We start from the raw sequence: 16,885 nt of genomic DNA, 5'->3' as shown, positions 1-16,885 counted from the left end.
GGCCATCAATAAAGCTCCCTAAGTCTTTGTTTTGTCTTCACCATGCCTTGGTGAGTGTCATGGGCAAGCTGTATGAGTTGTGGCTAAACACCATCGCCTGTCCCATCAGTCTTGGTCCACTGTCTGTTTATATCTTTGACTCAGACTTCACCTTCATCCCTTACATCACTAAAATTGGTTAGTCCTACTTTCTCCACAACAGAACCATCTCAAAAAATAAAAATATTCTATTACAGTCTGATCCAGAAAAAGTAGTCCACACCTTCATATTATCTCCCTTCTACCGTCATCAATCACAAACCCATCTCCCGCCTCCAGCTGTTTCAGAACTCAGCAGCTTCTTACTGGTTTGAATTGACGACATCACATCACTGCAGTTTTAGCCTCACTCCACTGGCTCCCTGTATTTTTTAGAATTGATTTAAAAAATTTTACTGATCACTTTTAAGGCTTGTTAAGGTCTAGCCCATATGAGCCTGTTTGCAGCCATGGATCAGCCGGCGGTCTCTCTTAACTGTTCCAAGGCCGAGGCTCAAAACCAGAGGTGACGTGCCAAGTCCATCAGAGAGCCTCTGCTTTTGAATGACCCGCCCGCGGAGATAAGGCTTGCTGAATCAGTATCCTCTTTTAAATCAATACTATCACTTACTAACTAATTTTTATAGACTTGCCTTCCTGTAATGTCGTCTTTTTATCGTCTTCTTTCTTTTTATCTTTCTCTGCAAGCACCTTAAGCTAATTATAATTTCCTTTGTCCATTAATGATGCCCCTTCTTTCTTTACCACAATGTGTAAATATGGTTAAATATGGTTGTACCCTACTGGATTTCACTATTATTATTTTTTGTTTTGTTGATACTGTATATATTAGTGCTGTCAGACGATTAAAATAATTAATCAAACATTTTTATCTATTCTAAATGTCCCTTGATTTCTTCTTGTCCCATTATTTTTTCTCATTTTATTGCTCTTATGTACAAGGAAAAGTGGATAGGCTTGCTTTATGCAAATGTTCTTTTTTTATTGAAAGACAACATTAGCAAACAGGGCGATACAAATAATTAAATTATAAAGTGCACGTCAGGTAAACTAAGTCATGGCTTAATACTTTCTTTTTCTAAAATTTGCTTTGAACATAGCTACTGCTCATTATTAACCAGAGACTCATCAACCCAGCCTCGTATTTCAGAAAGAATGGTAACGGTTAGCTTACCAATAAAAGATAAGCTTACTACTTCCTTGCTTTGAGCCAGTTACTCAAACAGACAAGCTTGTTGACATTTTCAGACAGCCGGGAAGCTCTCTTCTTTTGCACAACATGCCCAGGCACTGAAAACAACCTTTCAGAATGTACTGATGTTGCCGGTGCTGCTTAGTACAGCATGCAAGGCTGGCCATTTCTCTGTGTGCCCCTTTATGTGTGGATCACCATTCCTAGGGACAGTCATCCATGCCAGTTAGAGGCTCTGTCTTGTAGCGCTCTAGAAATGGCTCATTACTGTCCTATTCATCAGATGAAGTATCGTGCACAAGCATGAGAGTTGGTTTCTTCGTAGGAGGCTCAGGTGTGACCTGGTTATCCGGCTGTGCAGGCCTCTCCCTCTCCATCTCCTGTAGCAAGGCGCGGGTCGTACTCCACACCTCAGCCCTGTCATGTTTACTCAAACACTGGAGGTCCTTAACCCTTGAAATTAAATGAAATTCAACTTTAACACAACTACAGGTGCAAAATTGCAACAATACCCCTATATCTACAGTGCTAAATTGAAAAATACAAAGTAAAGAAGCAAGCAAGCCACCTAACAAAACAAACACACTGAAAGAAACACAATGCTGATAATAAGTGTAAGAATGAAGCATGGCAATCTGACCTTGGGTCAAGTGCTGTTGCAACTCTCAGCCATGTTATGTTGGTCTTCTCCTTACGACCCTCCATGTCTGCTGCAAAGATTCCCTTGAACTTGAGCATGTATGCTGGGTCATCCTCCGTGACCTCCATCGCTCACGACAGATGACACCTGCAATAATATACAGAAGCACTTTAGTGGGGAACTATTAAGGCCTACTGTAATTTCACACAGTTTTTTCACTCACTACAGTCACATGCATAGCCTACCCGCACACACATAAACACACACCCAATTCAATTCAATTCAATCATTAACATAACTGTTCTGACACAGATCTACTTTGATTATTAAACAAACAATAAATTACCTGCAGTGCTCCAGCACAGCTTCGAGCTTCTTCAGTTTCTCCAGCTCAGTAGCTGTTGGCATGGCTACGTTGGTTGTGTGCAGGGCCAGTGCATCTCTCAGAAGTTCAGCATTCGGCTGCACACGCTTGATCATTTCCAGGGTACTATTCCATCTAGTTGACACTTTATGTGCAAGTGACTTTCTTCTGATAATGTGCGACTTGTTGCTGCCCGAGCTCCACTTGGTTTGCTGGGCTATGCTTAAAATGTTGAACAACTTTTCTACATTTTTCCAATGAGCTGTCAAATGGACTGCTGTACCTTAGCCGTTTTATGCAATTTCTGTACGTGGCTTGTTATGGTGGCTCTCGAAGGCAATTCGTAGGTCCAGTCGTTGGCTGCTATGCAAATTATATCAGCTAGACCCTCGTCCTCCACAACGTTAAAAGGGAATTGCAACCGATTTCGCTATGGAAGCAGTAAGTTTGTTCTCAGTTGTGGTATCCAAGTGCTTCTGTCTCAAGTTATCTATTGTCGCCTGGTTACGACGAGGGAGCGGAGAATTCGCATCTGCCGTGTGCTTTGCCATCAAGTGATATTTCAGACTGGACATGCTACGATGATAGCTCAGTTCGCAAAGACAAAATACACAGATCACTTTGGTCATGTCAATGGAACCATTAGGCAACTGTTTAAAAGTAAACTTTCCATTCAGAATCGTATTGGCATCCATTTCTGCGTTTCACGCTCACAATCCACTTAAAATGTAACCTCCTACTCTTTGGCCGGCGTGTCTGTTGTTTTGCTTCCGGTCTAGCTAGATCCAGTGTGGTGTTGTAGTTTTTTTTAAACATTACTAGCTGTCGCAACAGTGTGTGAAGGAAAACTACACAGTTTGCTAGGCCAAAAAGAAGTTAATCTTGCAATAAAAAAAATTGACGCCGTTTAAAGGGGTTTGCGTTAACGCTGTTAATAACGCGTTTAACTGACGGCACTAGTATATATATATATGTGTATTTTGATTTGCGCTGTCAAAGCACTTCGTAAACTGTTGTTTTTAAAGGTGCTATACAAATAAAGTTATTATTATTATATTTTTATTATTATTAAACATTCAAAAGACTCCATGTTAATGACAGGTGCCATGGTTATCAGGGCTTTACACGAACACTTACCTGGCGCAAGTTAACTGTGTGCCTCATGCACTTATTCGATAAAGAAGTTATAAGTGATTGAAACATAAATAAATGTGATTTTTATTTCAGAGTAGCATTCAGGGGGTCAGGGGAAAAAAAGGTTCTTCCCCTGTGTTTCCTATTGGCGAAATGCTCAGAGTGAATTCTGATTCACTTAAACGAGAGAGCAGCAGATTGTGGTCGTAAATATACTGTGTGGGAAAATGTGTGCTTGTGTAGAGGTCAAAAACTGTGTTCAACATGTGCTAGCCAGTCAGTTTCAGTAACTTACCTCAGGTGCCAGATATTCAGGAGTTCCACAGAAGGTTTTCATGGTAGCATCAGGGGTAATGCCCTCCTTACAAAGGCCAAAATCAGTGATTTTGATGTGGCCGTCTTTATCCAGCATCAGATTCTCCAGCTGAAAGAGTAAAATGACATAAACATCAGGTCCGACTCCTACAATCATGGACATAATGACAGACTCTTGGTTTAGAATGCATTAGTTTTTTATAAAAGTTTGATTGGGCCACTGATGTTAATCATCTAAGGCAGGGATGTCAAAGTCAAGTACATCAGAGGGCCAAAAAAACAAATTTGTTACAAGCCGAGGGCCGGACTGGTTCAATGTTTACTAAAACATATTAAAATGATTGCATATAACCTATTGAACCAAGTCCTAACACAGTGTACCGTATATTATTTAATAATTAAATGAATAATCCAATATTTTTGTACGGCTCTGTCAGTAATTTCAAGTGAAAACATTTTTCAACAGGCAAAAACAAACTTCCTCCAAAGAGAAAACACATGTCCTGTACATTACATGAATAAAGCAAGATTTTCTTATGACTTTAGTTATTTTAAGGAAAACATTTTCAACAGGCAAACAGCAAAAAAAAAAAATGTCCTTTAAAAATCAAATGTGTTTCTTAATATCAAGATAAAGACACACAGCTTTGTGAACATGTGCTCATCGTCCACCTTCTGTTTAGCCATTATTGGGGGGGGGGGGGGGGGTGGAGGGGGGGGGGGGTGCTAAAAGTTGATATCTGCCCTGAATGCTGATGAATAATGAAGCCGAGGCGGGCCACTTGCGGCGCTGCAGTGAGTTTGCGGGCTACCGTTGCATTGTGGGTAATGTAGTTTTGGTGCGTGAAAAACACCGGCAGACAGCTGTGGCGTGCGGGCAGGTTCTAATACTCATCAAATATCATCCCGGGGGCCAAGATGATTCATTCGCGGGCCGGATCTGGCCTGCGGGCCTTGACTTTGACACCCATGATCTAAGGCTTGCGGGTGAAAACGACCAAATATTTTATGAGATGTGCTTTTCATTTAGACGGCGGCAGCGTTTTTGGGGGTTTCAAACACAAAAAAGTAAAACCAACCGCCAGAGTGGAAATTTTAATGACACTCCACCGCTATGTTTCCGTGTAAAGGGGTAAAAACGCAAAATTGTGCTCTGATCTGCTCACGCTGGCTTACGTCGCGTATGTGTTTCTGTAACATCCATGTGCAGAGAACAGTTTAACGACAACAAACATGTGTGATTGTTTCCATCAGTCGGATATTCATTCAAAGTTACGTATTAATAAACACTCCCTTTTTTGGAAGGACTGGATAGACAAAGGAATTATTACGCTAGCAAACTTGTATGACAGGCATAATATAAAGTCATTTGAGAGGCTGGCAGGTGAATACAACCTGCCCTGAAGTAATTTCAGGAAGTATTTACAAATGCGTCACCTGCTAATTACTGTCATAGGGAGAGGAATCGAACCTCAACACTCAAACCTTCTTTCTCAGACTACAAAAATAATGGGTTTGGGGCATGAGGCTGCTTTCTTCTATGCAATGATATTCCAACAGACAGTTGCCATATCTTATGCAACGATGCTAACTTGGTCTGCAGATCTGAACATTGAGTACACACATAAAGAGCGGGATCGTATTTGTGAAAATATTAAAATTTCAAGAGACATCAAAATTAGGTCAATCCAGTTTAAGATTCTTAATCGCTTTTTATTGGACTCCGACCAGGCTGTTTAGGCTAAAGCTGAGGAATAACGCAGGCTGCTGGAAGTGCTGCAACCCAGAAGGCACTCTTCTTCATCTGTTCTGGGAATGCCCAATGATTCAGAACTATTGGCTGAAGGTTCATCATCGCATTGAAAACATTCAACACGGTTGTGAGAGATTGGCGGTTCGATCCCCAGCTCCCTCGGTCCATAATGCTCCCTGTGCTGCGCATGAGTGTGTAAATGTGGTGTGAATGGACGTCAGAAGACTAGAAAGGCGCTATACAAGTACAAGTCCATTTACCATTACTCGGACTAGCTTGGAGTTCTGCCTGAGGCTGTATGTTTTACATGATCCACAAATGACATTGAACTGTGAAGCGGCGAACTTTATTCAGACCAGTATAATGGTTGGAAAACAAATTATTATGAGAAACTGGAAGAATCTTTCAACATCAATTCCTGAATTGCCGCCCGGGGACAAATAAAGTTTTTTTGAATTTGAATTTTGAATTGAATTTGAATGACAGGGCTGAAAAATATGTGGCAAAATGGGAAAGTTATGTGTTATATATTGGTACCAGTTGAGTGTGTTGCTTAATGTAAAACTGTACATTTGACCCATGTTTGTTTTCTTTTTTTAATTTTTATTTCTTTTTTATTATTTTTTTTAATTGTATATTATTTATTTAACCATTTCTGTTTGATCTCTAATGCCTCTTTTGGTTTAATCTCTTTATTCTTTTATTCACAAATGTATCATCACTAAAGTTAATGTTGAGTTCTCATTGTAATGTTGAATACAATATACATGTGGTGTTCAAAAACTCAATAAAATACTCATTACAAAAACATATATATACGTAAACAGTCCAGCATTATTAATTTCTCATCAGTTGTTGCTGTTGTTGTTCAGCACTTGTACATGAAGGCAGTGATGCTTGATCTTTGTGGAAACCCACTGCTACTCCTCCACTGTTCCTGCGGTTGAGTAAAAAACACTGACACACAACTTTTAAATTAAACATTTTTCGATTCTAAACCAGACCAAACCAGCACCGTTGTCCCTGCCAGTGTTTGTAGAGTGTTAATGCACGGCACTCGAGCTGCAAAGATTAGAAAAAAAAATAAAAAAAATATATAGGAAGGCACTCCGTAATGCAAGAGCAGCCTATTACTCATCTTTAATAGAGGAGAATAAGAACAATCCTAGATTTCTTTTCAGCACTGTAGCCAGGCTCTATTGAGCCATGTATTCCTATAACCCTCAGTAGTAACGACTTCATGACCTTCTTAAATGACAAAATTATAACTATCAGAGACAAAATCAACTAACTTGGCACCAATTTTTCTTCAAACCCAAGAACCCTAGAAACAACAGAGCGACCTGATATATTCTTGGACTGCTTTTCTACATTTGACCTTAAAAAATGAACCTCTACTATTTCTGCATCAAAGCCCTCTACTTGTCTCCTAGACTCTATTCCAACTAGGTTACTTAAAGAAGTGTTACCTTTAATTAGCACTCCTGTATTAGATATGATTAACATGTCTTTATCAGCAGGTTATGTACCACAGTCTTTTAAAGTAGCTGTAATTAAACCTCTTCTTAAAAAGCCCAGTCTTGACCCTGAGGTACTAGCCAACTATAGACCCATATCTAACCTTCCTTTTCTCTCTAAGATCCTCGAGAAATTAGTGGCCAATCAGCTGTGTGACTTTTTACATAATAATGAGTTATTTGAGGTGAGATTTCCAGTCAGGATTTAGAGCGAATCATAGTAATTTTTACCAGTGCTGTCTCAGTGCTAACAACCTTCTAATAGCTTCAAACAAAGGACTTGTTCTACTAGATCTTAGTGCTGACTTCGACACTATTGACCATCGCATCCTGCTACAGAGACTGGAGCATCTAATTGCCATTAAAGGAACCGCATTAAGCTGCTTTAAGTCTTATTTATCAGATAGATCTCAGTTTGTACATGTTAACTACAAATCTTCCATGCACAATAAAGTCAGCCACGGAGTTCAACAGGGTTCTGTCCTTGGTCCGATTCTATTCACCTTATATATGCTTCCCTTAGGAAATATTATAAGGAAGCACTCCATAAATTTCCATTGTTATGCTGATGATACACAATTATATTTGTCGATCAAACCAGAAGAAACCGATCAGTTAGCAAAACTTCAAATGTGCATTAAGGAAATAAAAAGCTGGATGACTTGCAATTTTCTGATGTTAAACTCTAAAAACTGAAGTTATTGTACTTGTCCCCAAAGGCCTCCGAAACTCAATAGCTAAAGATATTGTTACTCTGGATGATGTTATGTTGTCCTCCAGCATCACAGTAAGGTATCTGGGTGTTATTTTTGATCAGGATATGTCCTTTGATTCTCACATTAAAAGGACTGCATATTTTCACCTGCATAATATTGCAAACATTAGAAACATTGTATCTCAGAAAGATGCAGAAAAACTAGTCCATGCATTTGTTACTTCTAGGCTGGACTACTGCAACTCCTTATTATCAAGCGGCTCCAATAAGTCTGTTAAAAGTCTCCAGTTGGTCCAACATTCTGCAGCTTGTGTACTAACTAAAACAAATCGAAGAGAACATATTTATCCTGTTTTAGCTTCTTTGCACTGGCTACCTGTAAAATCTAGAATAGAATTTAAAATCCTTCTCCTTACCTACAAAGCTCTTATTGGTCAGGCTCCGTCGTATCTTAAAGAGCTCATAGTACCATATTACCCAACTAGATCGCTGCAGTCTGAGAATGCAGGGCTACTTGTCGTTCCTAGAGTCTCTAAAAGTAGAATGGGAGTCAGAGCCTTCAGCTACCAAGCTCCTCTCCACTGGAACCAACTCACAAATGTTATTCGGGAGGCAGACACTGTCCCCATATTTAAGAGTCAACTTAAAACTTTCCTCTTTGATAAAGCTTAAAGCTAGGGCTTACAATCCCTTAAAAAATATATTTTTAAAATGATTTTGTTCTGCTTAATGATGCTGCTATAGGCCTAGTCTTCCGGGGGATAATCCTTTTCCTGATATTCTGAGCTTCTCTCCTCTCTGTCTGTATCATTCATGTCTCATCAATGCTTGTTACTAATTCAACTTCTTCCTCCGAGTTGTTTGTACTTTGTAATCTTGCAGGCCACCATAATTATTATCATTGTCATATTCTACCACCTTTCTTGTATTCTGCTGTATTAACTGCCATAAAATTAAGGTCATATTCACATTACTATAGATATTATTATAGTTACTGTTACGCTTTAGTTGCTTGCATCTCTGGAAGTGTGTCTGTCTGTCGCTCTCTGTCCATCTGTCCGTCTTTTCTCTCTTTCTCTCCCCTTCTTCCTCCCCAACCGGTCAAGACAGATGGCAGTCCTCCACAGAGCTGGGTCTGTCCGACGTTTCTGCCTGTCATAGGGAAGGTTTTCGTTGCCACCGTATTCTACAGAGGAATTGTTGGGTCTATGTAAATCATAAATAAGTCAGAGTGTGTTCTTTACCTACTCTGTGTCCTGAGATAACTTTTGTTATGATTTGGCACTATAAATAAAATTTAATTGAATTTATAACTATCCATCTTTTGTCATTCAATCACTTGTTACGTAAAATGATAAAAAATGTTTACATTTGTAAAAACTGACTGGACAGTTAGAGTCGGCAGGAGGAGATTTCAGTGGTGAGTTGATTTGACTATCGTGGCTCTTAATCCTGTTATTTGTAAAATAAATATTCTGTTTACTATATATCTGTGTAAATTGTATATTTAGTCTAAAGAAAGTAAAAATTATTTCTACTTTGGGACTATTGGGCCAAAAATCTTAAGAGAAAAAATAATAGATGGCCCACCCTATATTCTCTACATTATGTATCATATACAGTGGAGATCAAAATTAGAAAACAACTAATACATTCTCGATTTATTCTGAAATACTAATATTTTTTACTGTTCAGAATTTAGAATTTAGATAGAATATCAGCTGTGGCTATACCACTGCTGTACTAGCTTGTTTTTTAAATAACCAAGGCAGTCAAAAGTGAAAAAAACAGTGATCAAAATTGGAGAACAGTAACCATTGTGTCAGAGGAGAAGATTTCAACAATGTTTTCTTTGGGCTATGGGATTAAAATATGAATAGGAAGTGTAGAGGCCACAGCTTTGAATGACTTCAGCACATCTGTGCCCACAGGACATCACTAGTTTCTCACACTGCTCTGGTTTGATCTGGGTCCATTGGTTTATATCTGGACTCTGGGCTGGCCATTTCGTTGTTTCAATATTCTTAGCTTAGCTACCATGTAACTTCCTCCCCCAAATTCTTCTTCTTTTTTTTAAGATTATTTTTTTGCCAGTTTTCCAAGCCTTTTATTATATAGGACAAACGTGAAATGGGGTGAGAGAGAGAGGAAGAGACATGCAGCAAATGGCCGCAGGTCCGTGTCAAACGGCCGCTGCCTCGAGGACCTTCAGTCTTTATACATGGGGGACTGCTCTAACCACTCAGCCACCGGCCGCCCCCTACTCCAAATTTAACCGACTTCTTTACACACTTTGGGTTCAGTCTTTCCCCAGTCCTACGCCCAACATAATGTTTCCTAATAGACCCAAATAAACTGAACATCCTCTCATCACTAAAGTCACTGTGGACCAATTCTCCTATGTCCACAAAACATGCTCCTCAGCTATGGCAAGTCTAGCCTTTTTATTCTTCCTGCTGATGAGAGGTTTGGTCACTGCAGAGTTCAGTGTGCAGCACTGAACTGGAGACCAACTCCAGCTGCAGTGTTGAATTGATTCCCCATTGAGAGAATTATCTCATAATTCTGTCCTCTCGTGCACTTGTTTTACGTGGACGACCAGCCTTTTTGAGGGACTTAAATTAATCTGTGTCCTTGTAAAGTTATAATATTCTTGAAATCCCAGACTGTGAACGCCCAACCTCTCTCTAATGGCTGAGAGGCTCATCCCTTTGGCCTTCATCTGGGCAACCTGCTGTCTCAGGGTTTCAGTCACCTTAGAGCAGCTCGCCTTCTTGCAAAGTAACCAGGAGAGCTGCAGATAAATAGGGTGTGTCCAACAATGAAGTCAATTGTCACCAGGTGCAGATTAACACCAATAACTGGGACGGATCTGAAAGTGTTCTCTAATTTTGCTAAAGTGCCTTGGCTTATTTAAAAAAAACATGCTAGTACAGCAGTGGTATACACAACGGATATTCAATTTAATTATGAACAATACAAAACAATAGTATTTCAGAATAAATCAAGAATTAATAATTTTGTTGGTTTATATGTATATCACATAATAACCACTGACGCCCAAAATCAGGTGGAGTAACGTTATAAATGATTTACTTAAGTACTAGTCAAGTACCTTAAATGTAAAGTAAATATACTTGGTTATTCCACCACTTGGATTAACAGAGGCCTTAGATGCAGTTCTATTATTATGTCTAGAGTCTATTTCCCTCATCTCTATAACAATACAAGAAACAACTTCAGGACATTTCAGCAGCATTGTTATTAACAGGTAACTCAGCTGGTCATGGGATGAGACAGAGATTATGACCAGCTTTTAGACGCTAAGTGCAAGAAATCGTCATAGCCTTTCTGTTTTTTTTCCTAGTCATCTGGCTAAATAATAAACCAGCAAATGAAATCACGGACATTTGCTAACACATTTTAATGATCTGTAAAACACTCAACGTTATTGTTGGCTAACTTTAGATAACACATAAAACACATCACCTCATCCGGATGATTAATGTTACATTTGCACTGTGGAAGCTTGCATAAGTCCCACTGGTACCAATGTTAAAAAAACACAACATTAGATGTCATTCCATATATCATTTGAAACTCCATTAACGCTTAGTCATTATAGTAAACATTGCAGGCTAACTAAGAAATCTTATGCTACTGCAGAGGTTTGGTTTGGTGTTATTTGGAGCAGTATCAGTGGTTACCGCATCTGGCTGTTAACGACTGTTTGCATCTGTCCCAGATTTCTCCATTAGTAGTTTGTTCACAAAAAAAAATAGTCTTGATGGCTTATTTGAGTGTATTTCCCTAAAAAGAGCCTTGGATGATTTTACACCGAAATTTCACTTTAATGCTTAAATTCTATTTGAACTAAAGATGTCCTCTTTATTGAACTGAATAAAATGCCCTAGTAAAATCTGAAGCCACGTTTCCATCCACCACTTTCAGTACTTAGGTACCTTTAGAACGATACATAACCCGTACAGACATGTACCTCAACACTGTCTGCGTTTCGACCACACAGTACCCTTTTATGAAGGTGGTGTTGTTACCAGATGGTAAGAGCCGCATCAACCATGTAAGTAGCATATTGATTTTAGTTATTGCATTTCTCCTGCATTGCTTGGATGTGTGATGAAAGTCATAGACAGCAATGTGCTGAGAAATGTGCTGAAAAACATTTTTCATTCCTCACTGCTCCATCCAGTTCTCACCGTGTTTCTGTGATATCGAAAAGAGTATAGGTATCAACTTTGAAATTCTAGTACCGTGACAATCCTATCCTCTAGGGATATAGCATATTTCAGAACAGAGAGTAATCACCTTTAGATCACGGTAAACAACGTCACGTGAATGGAGGTATTCGAGCGCTGACACAATCTCAGCACCGTAGAAGCGCGCCCGGTCTTCTGTGAACACTCGTTCTCGTGACAGGTGGAAGAAGAGCTGAAAGAGATGAAGGTATATGGAGTCAAACACTTACAGAAGATCTGTCCGAGTGTGCATGGCAAGCTGTTACCTGTGAGTGTAACATGTATGTGAGGTCTCACCTCGCCTCCATTGGCATATTCCATTACAAAACAGAGTCGATCATGCGTTTGGAAGGCATACTTCAGTGTCTGCAGGAAGAAAATTATAACAATTTACAGCTCTGAATTTTTGAACACATTACAATATCCTTATTTGTAAAGTAAATCCCAGTTAAACATAGTACTACATAGTCAATCAATAAATCAATCAAACTTTATTTAAATAGCACTTTTTATACACATTGAAGGTAACACAATCAATCATCCATAACAAATGAACATGTAAGTAATTAAATAAATAGTAATAGTAAATAAATAAGTAAAATCACATGAAAAGGTAGAAGATCGTAAAACATAAGTAAGAAAAATAAATATAAATTTAAAAGACTTAATTAAAAGCCAAACTAAAAAGGTGGGACTTGAGTCCTCTTGCCCACTGGCAGGCTGTTCCACAGGTGAGGACCATAATAATAGAAAGACGCCTCGCCATGGGTCTTTGCTTTTACTTTAGGAAAGGTTAATAGGCCAGTCCCAAAGGATCTGAGGGTTCTAGAGGGTTCATATGGTAAAAGCAGATCTAATAGCTTTAAAAAACAATGGTAGCATTTAAAAATCAATTCAGTCTTAGTCACTCATAGTTAACCTACTTACTTACTTATTAAAAGGTGCAATATGTAGTTCATGGCCGCATGTTTACATGCTAAGTGTTCTTACCGTTAAGAAGGGGTGTCGCGTGTTTTGTAACACTCTGCTCTCTGTAACTGTATGGGCCACTTCATCCTGCCAACAAACACATTATTATTAGAAACACTGAAAAGATACAATATGAAAAGGGAAAGCTTTACCTTAAAGAGATATTTGGTGATTCTAAACCAGCTCTATGTCATGGCAGTGAGGGCAGCGGGTGGAGATAAACAGTGTAGCTCAGAGCATCGAAAGCATCTACCAAAACACTATTCATGTGCAAACACTTGCCATGACACAGAGCTCTTTTCAAATGAAGAAAGTATCCTTTAAAAAAGGGGAGAGATGCATCATGATGACAACTATCTGGTTTGACATGTTCAAACAAAGTGTATACACAGTACTTTGTTATTTTATTCTGGTCCAAAATCAGCAACAGCCTGGCATGGCATCATTACTGCGGAAGCAGCAGGCGACACTTTAGTTCATTTGTATTTGTTAACACTGTTATTTAACTGCGCTTTTTTGTAAGCCAACATTTAGTTTAGACCAGTTATAATGTCTGAAACGCCAAAACTCGTACCATGGCTCAGCAACAGAGGCAAAGCCTCTCATAGGTGATGCCCTCGCCTACAGGTCAGACAGGGCCAGACATCCAAGCTCACGACACGGAGGCCTTGAAGCTAGATCTGCTAGCATGTTTGAGACAATACATTGCTGAGATTTTTTAAACTGAACTCTGAGCAGCACTGGAAGATGACCTATCTACAATCAGAGCTGACCTACAATCTGTGAAAACACAACTCCTGAATGATAAAGTTGCTTCTGATGCTGAGTTAGCCTCACTTGTAGGTTCTGCTAGGGAAATGGAGCAGTCGCTCTCTGCCTGTACTAATGATTTTGTTGAACTAAAGTGCAAGTAAGAGCACTTAATTGCCAGGTTTTCCAAGTTGGAAAATAAGCAACAACATAAGAATAGTTGGTGTTTCAGAGGACGCGGCTGTTAAGACCTCTGTTATCGCTGCAGCTGGATAAAGAGCTACTCCTGCACGAAGATCTGCCCAGCCGAGGTCGAGGCTGAGACCCAGTGAGCGACCTCGTCCCATCATTGCCACTACCACAGCTAGATGTTTTGCAACACGCAAGAGAGGGTCGATGGATCGATGCAGGAGACATTTTCCACGACCATACTGCCAAGTAGCGATTGATAAGGAATGATCAATACCAATGCCAATGTTGGTTATGCTTATGGATGTGATTACTTATCAATTCCCATATCAGTTCTGGATCAGTATGTTACGTCCCTGGTGGAAGTTTCCAGTGAAAACATCATCTATGTTATGACCCAGCTGAAAACACCACCTCTTGATCAAGATTTTTTTTATTTCATTTTCTAACGCTTCGTAATACACCACCAATGATTATCAGATGAGTGACAGAAGAACCGTATGCTCTGCTTCCCTCCAGCACTTTCAGCTCTGTGCTGGATGTCTTCTCTTCATGCAGCCATGTCCCGCTCTACTCTGCTTCTGATTGGCTTAACACATTCGTTAGGTTGAAAGAGAGAGCTGCCAGTGGAGTGGTATCTTTAACAATGAAAGCCATAACCCTCATCTATAATGACGATGCAGGAATACTGTAAGTCCTGTTAACAGTTTTTAATGTTGTATCAGGCAATAACTACTCAAGACTCTGCTGCTTTAGTATACTTTTTGGGAAAATTAGGGCATAATTCGGGATTCAAAACAACTGCTTGGATTACAGGACTGTCCTGACTTTTCTGGGACATCTGGTCACCCTAACAGATTGATAACATTATAATCTATTGTAAACATTTAGATATTCTGGCTGTTCTACCATCATTAACGGTTGTAAACCATTCACAACGGAACGTGTAACCTTTCGATGGCATTTGCTCGCCCTCTCCTCAGTGAATTTGGCAGCAAGTAATAGGGGTCTCTCTATCCATAGCTTTCGAAGCATTTGCTCCTAATGTAAGTACTGCTGACATGTTATGGTGAGCATATTGCGTCATTTCCATTTCATTACTTAACATTTAAACATCCACTAGTTCCACTCAAGCACTCACAGCTCTCCTTCTTTTCAGTCACTTTCTCACTAATCCTACACTTTACATGCTATCACTCACTTAAGCTTAGCAGTTAGCTTCACAGCTGATGATGGCTTCCTAGGCCGGTCGCGATAAGCAATAAATCAATTAAGCATGATAACTTTTAATGAGCTCGGTAACTTTTCCAGTCACGATAATTTCAGAGTTTTCAAAAGATGAAATTAGTTTTAAGCCGAACGCAACAGCTGCCGCGTGGTGAACCACTTCATCTGATATGTTGCATTAGTTTGAAAACAATAGCAACTAAACGCGCTAATACAACAAACCTGCCTCTCCACCTGAAGCAAAACCGTCCGATCTGTTTTGTTCACATCTATTTGATTTATTGTTTCAGTTGTGTGTTTTTTATTTTCGTTTTATTGACTATGACACTGCTGTTTGCATGACATCTTCTGACAGTTAAACAGGAACGGAGGCTCAATGTACATAGGCAGGGTGCAGCAGGGTTTTTTACCTGCTACACACACTCTGTCTGTAACGTGTGACTGCTGCAGCTTCACTGTGTACACGCTGGGCTTTAACACAGTTGGTTGTGCAGGTTTGCAAGCTGCTCAAAAAGGTCCTAACTGGCAGTTTTGTCTGTTTAGGACTGATCACTCTTTATGTCTGAGCATAATGTTTTAGATTAAGTGCAATTTAATCCAATCCAATTTATTTATTGTTTTTGTTATGTGTGTTTTTATTCAAGAGTTCAAATTATTTATTGTTTTTGGTCGATTGTTTATTTTGCCACGAACCAGGTGAAGCTCGTCGCCCATCTTAGGGCTTCCGGCGCTGGTGACGGACCATGACGGCCGCTGACGACACCACTCTGCCGTGGACTGGCTCCATCACCACCGGATCTCCAGCACCAGAACTCAACGAGTCCCGCTAGCACCACCAGGGAGCCAAGCCCAAGTCTTCTACACCCCTCACCTCCTGCTCCATCAGGGAGGACGGAGCGGTGGTTCCAGTTCTGGTGAGCTCAATTTCACACAAGCCGAGTGAACCCTGGTCAGTGGTGAACAGGGACACAGGGGCTCGCCCATCTCTCCGCCCTCCGCCTCCAGATCTACCACTGGATAACAGGTATGACATCCTAAGCCTGCAGGATTTCTAAACATGACGGCCTGCACCCTAACCAGGAGGGTTCAAGACTTTTATCTGCCAACATTGACCTGACTGTCGAGTCCTGCACCACCACCACCTCCTGACAACAACCTAGTGTTTGGATCAGGATGAAGAATCACAGTTTAATACACCTCTCTGCGCTGCCCTTACCACAGAAGAAGCAAGAAGCAGAGTTGCAGTCTTACACACCTTTCCTCGCTCCCTGTGGAGCACTTTCCAGCTCAGTATCCTATACAAATGCTATGTGCCTAAATCAAATCAAAAATTAAAAGAGTAGCAGTTCCGGTATCCGCGTTATTGATTAGGCAGCAGATGAGAAGACACAGAAATGCTTATTAAATGAAAAACCTCCAAAAACTGAACACAACTTTAATCTTTTACCACTTGAAAACAAACTCTTGATATGAGGAAGAGCACGCGCAAAATGAATCAGCAAGGAAAGCAACTACAGAAAACAATAACTCCATTCACACGAGGCAGCCCAAAAATGGCCGACAGGGCAACAGTGAATACACAGGAGAAAACACCTGATACCACTGAGATCGTTACATACGGGCCATAAGAGACGAGCTAGCATGCTAGCTAACACAACTCCGCTCGGCACAGGCTGAGACAGATCATGAACATAAAGAGATGGGTACCGCGCTCAGTGAAACGATGGACAGAGTAACTGTGCTGGAGAAGTCACAACAATTAATCAGTAAGGAATGCAAGAAAATGCTGGACAAATGCCAAGATCTGTAAAACAGAAGCTGGAGA

At 40.1% G+C, this 16,885-nt stretch overlaps 1 protein-coding gene across 3 annotated transcripts in view; it reads right to left on the bottom strand.

Annotated features, from left to right (window-relative positions):
- Positions 1-16,885, bottom strand: part of LOC310956614 (RAC-beta serine/threonine-protein kinase-like) — a 58,856-nt gene that overhangs the window by 25,125 nt on the left and 16,846 nt on the right. For all 3 annotated transcript variants that reach the window (XR_014593486.1, XM_083926907.1, XM_083926908.1), the window contains exons 7-10: positions 12,916-12,981; positions 12,223-12,291; positions 11,996-12,118; positions 3,665-3,793 (exon numbers count right to left, since the gene is read on the bottom strand). Coding sequence is in view for 2 of the 3 variants with exons in the window: in XM_083926907.1 (XP_083783033.1) it covers positions 3,665-3,793; positions 11,996-12,118; positions 12,223-12,291; positions 12,916-12,981 (387 nt within the window). In the remaining variant the exon portion in view is untranslated. The remainder of the gene's footprint in view (positions 1-3,664; positions 3,794-11,995; positions 12,119-12,222; positions 12,292-12,915; positions 12,982-16,885) is intronic.

This window comes from Echiichthys vipera (assembly GCF_963691815.1).
Source record: "Echiichthys vipera genome assembly, chromosome: 14".
NCBI lineage: Eukaryota > Metazoa > Chordata > Actinopteri > Perciformes > Trachinidae > Echiichthys > Echiichthys vipera.
This window is presented reverse-complemented; position numbering and strand designations above follow the sequence as displayed.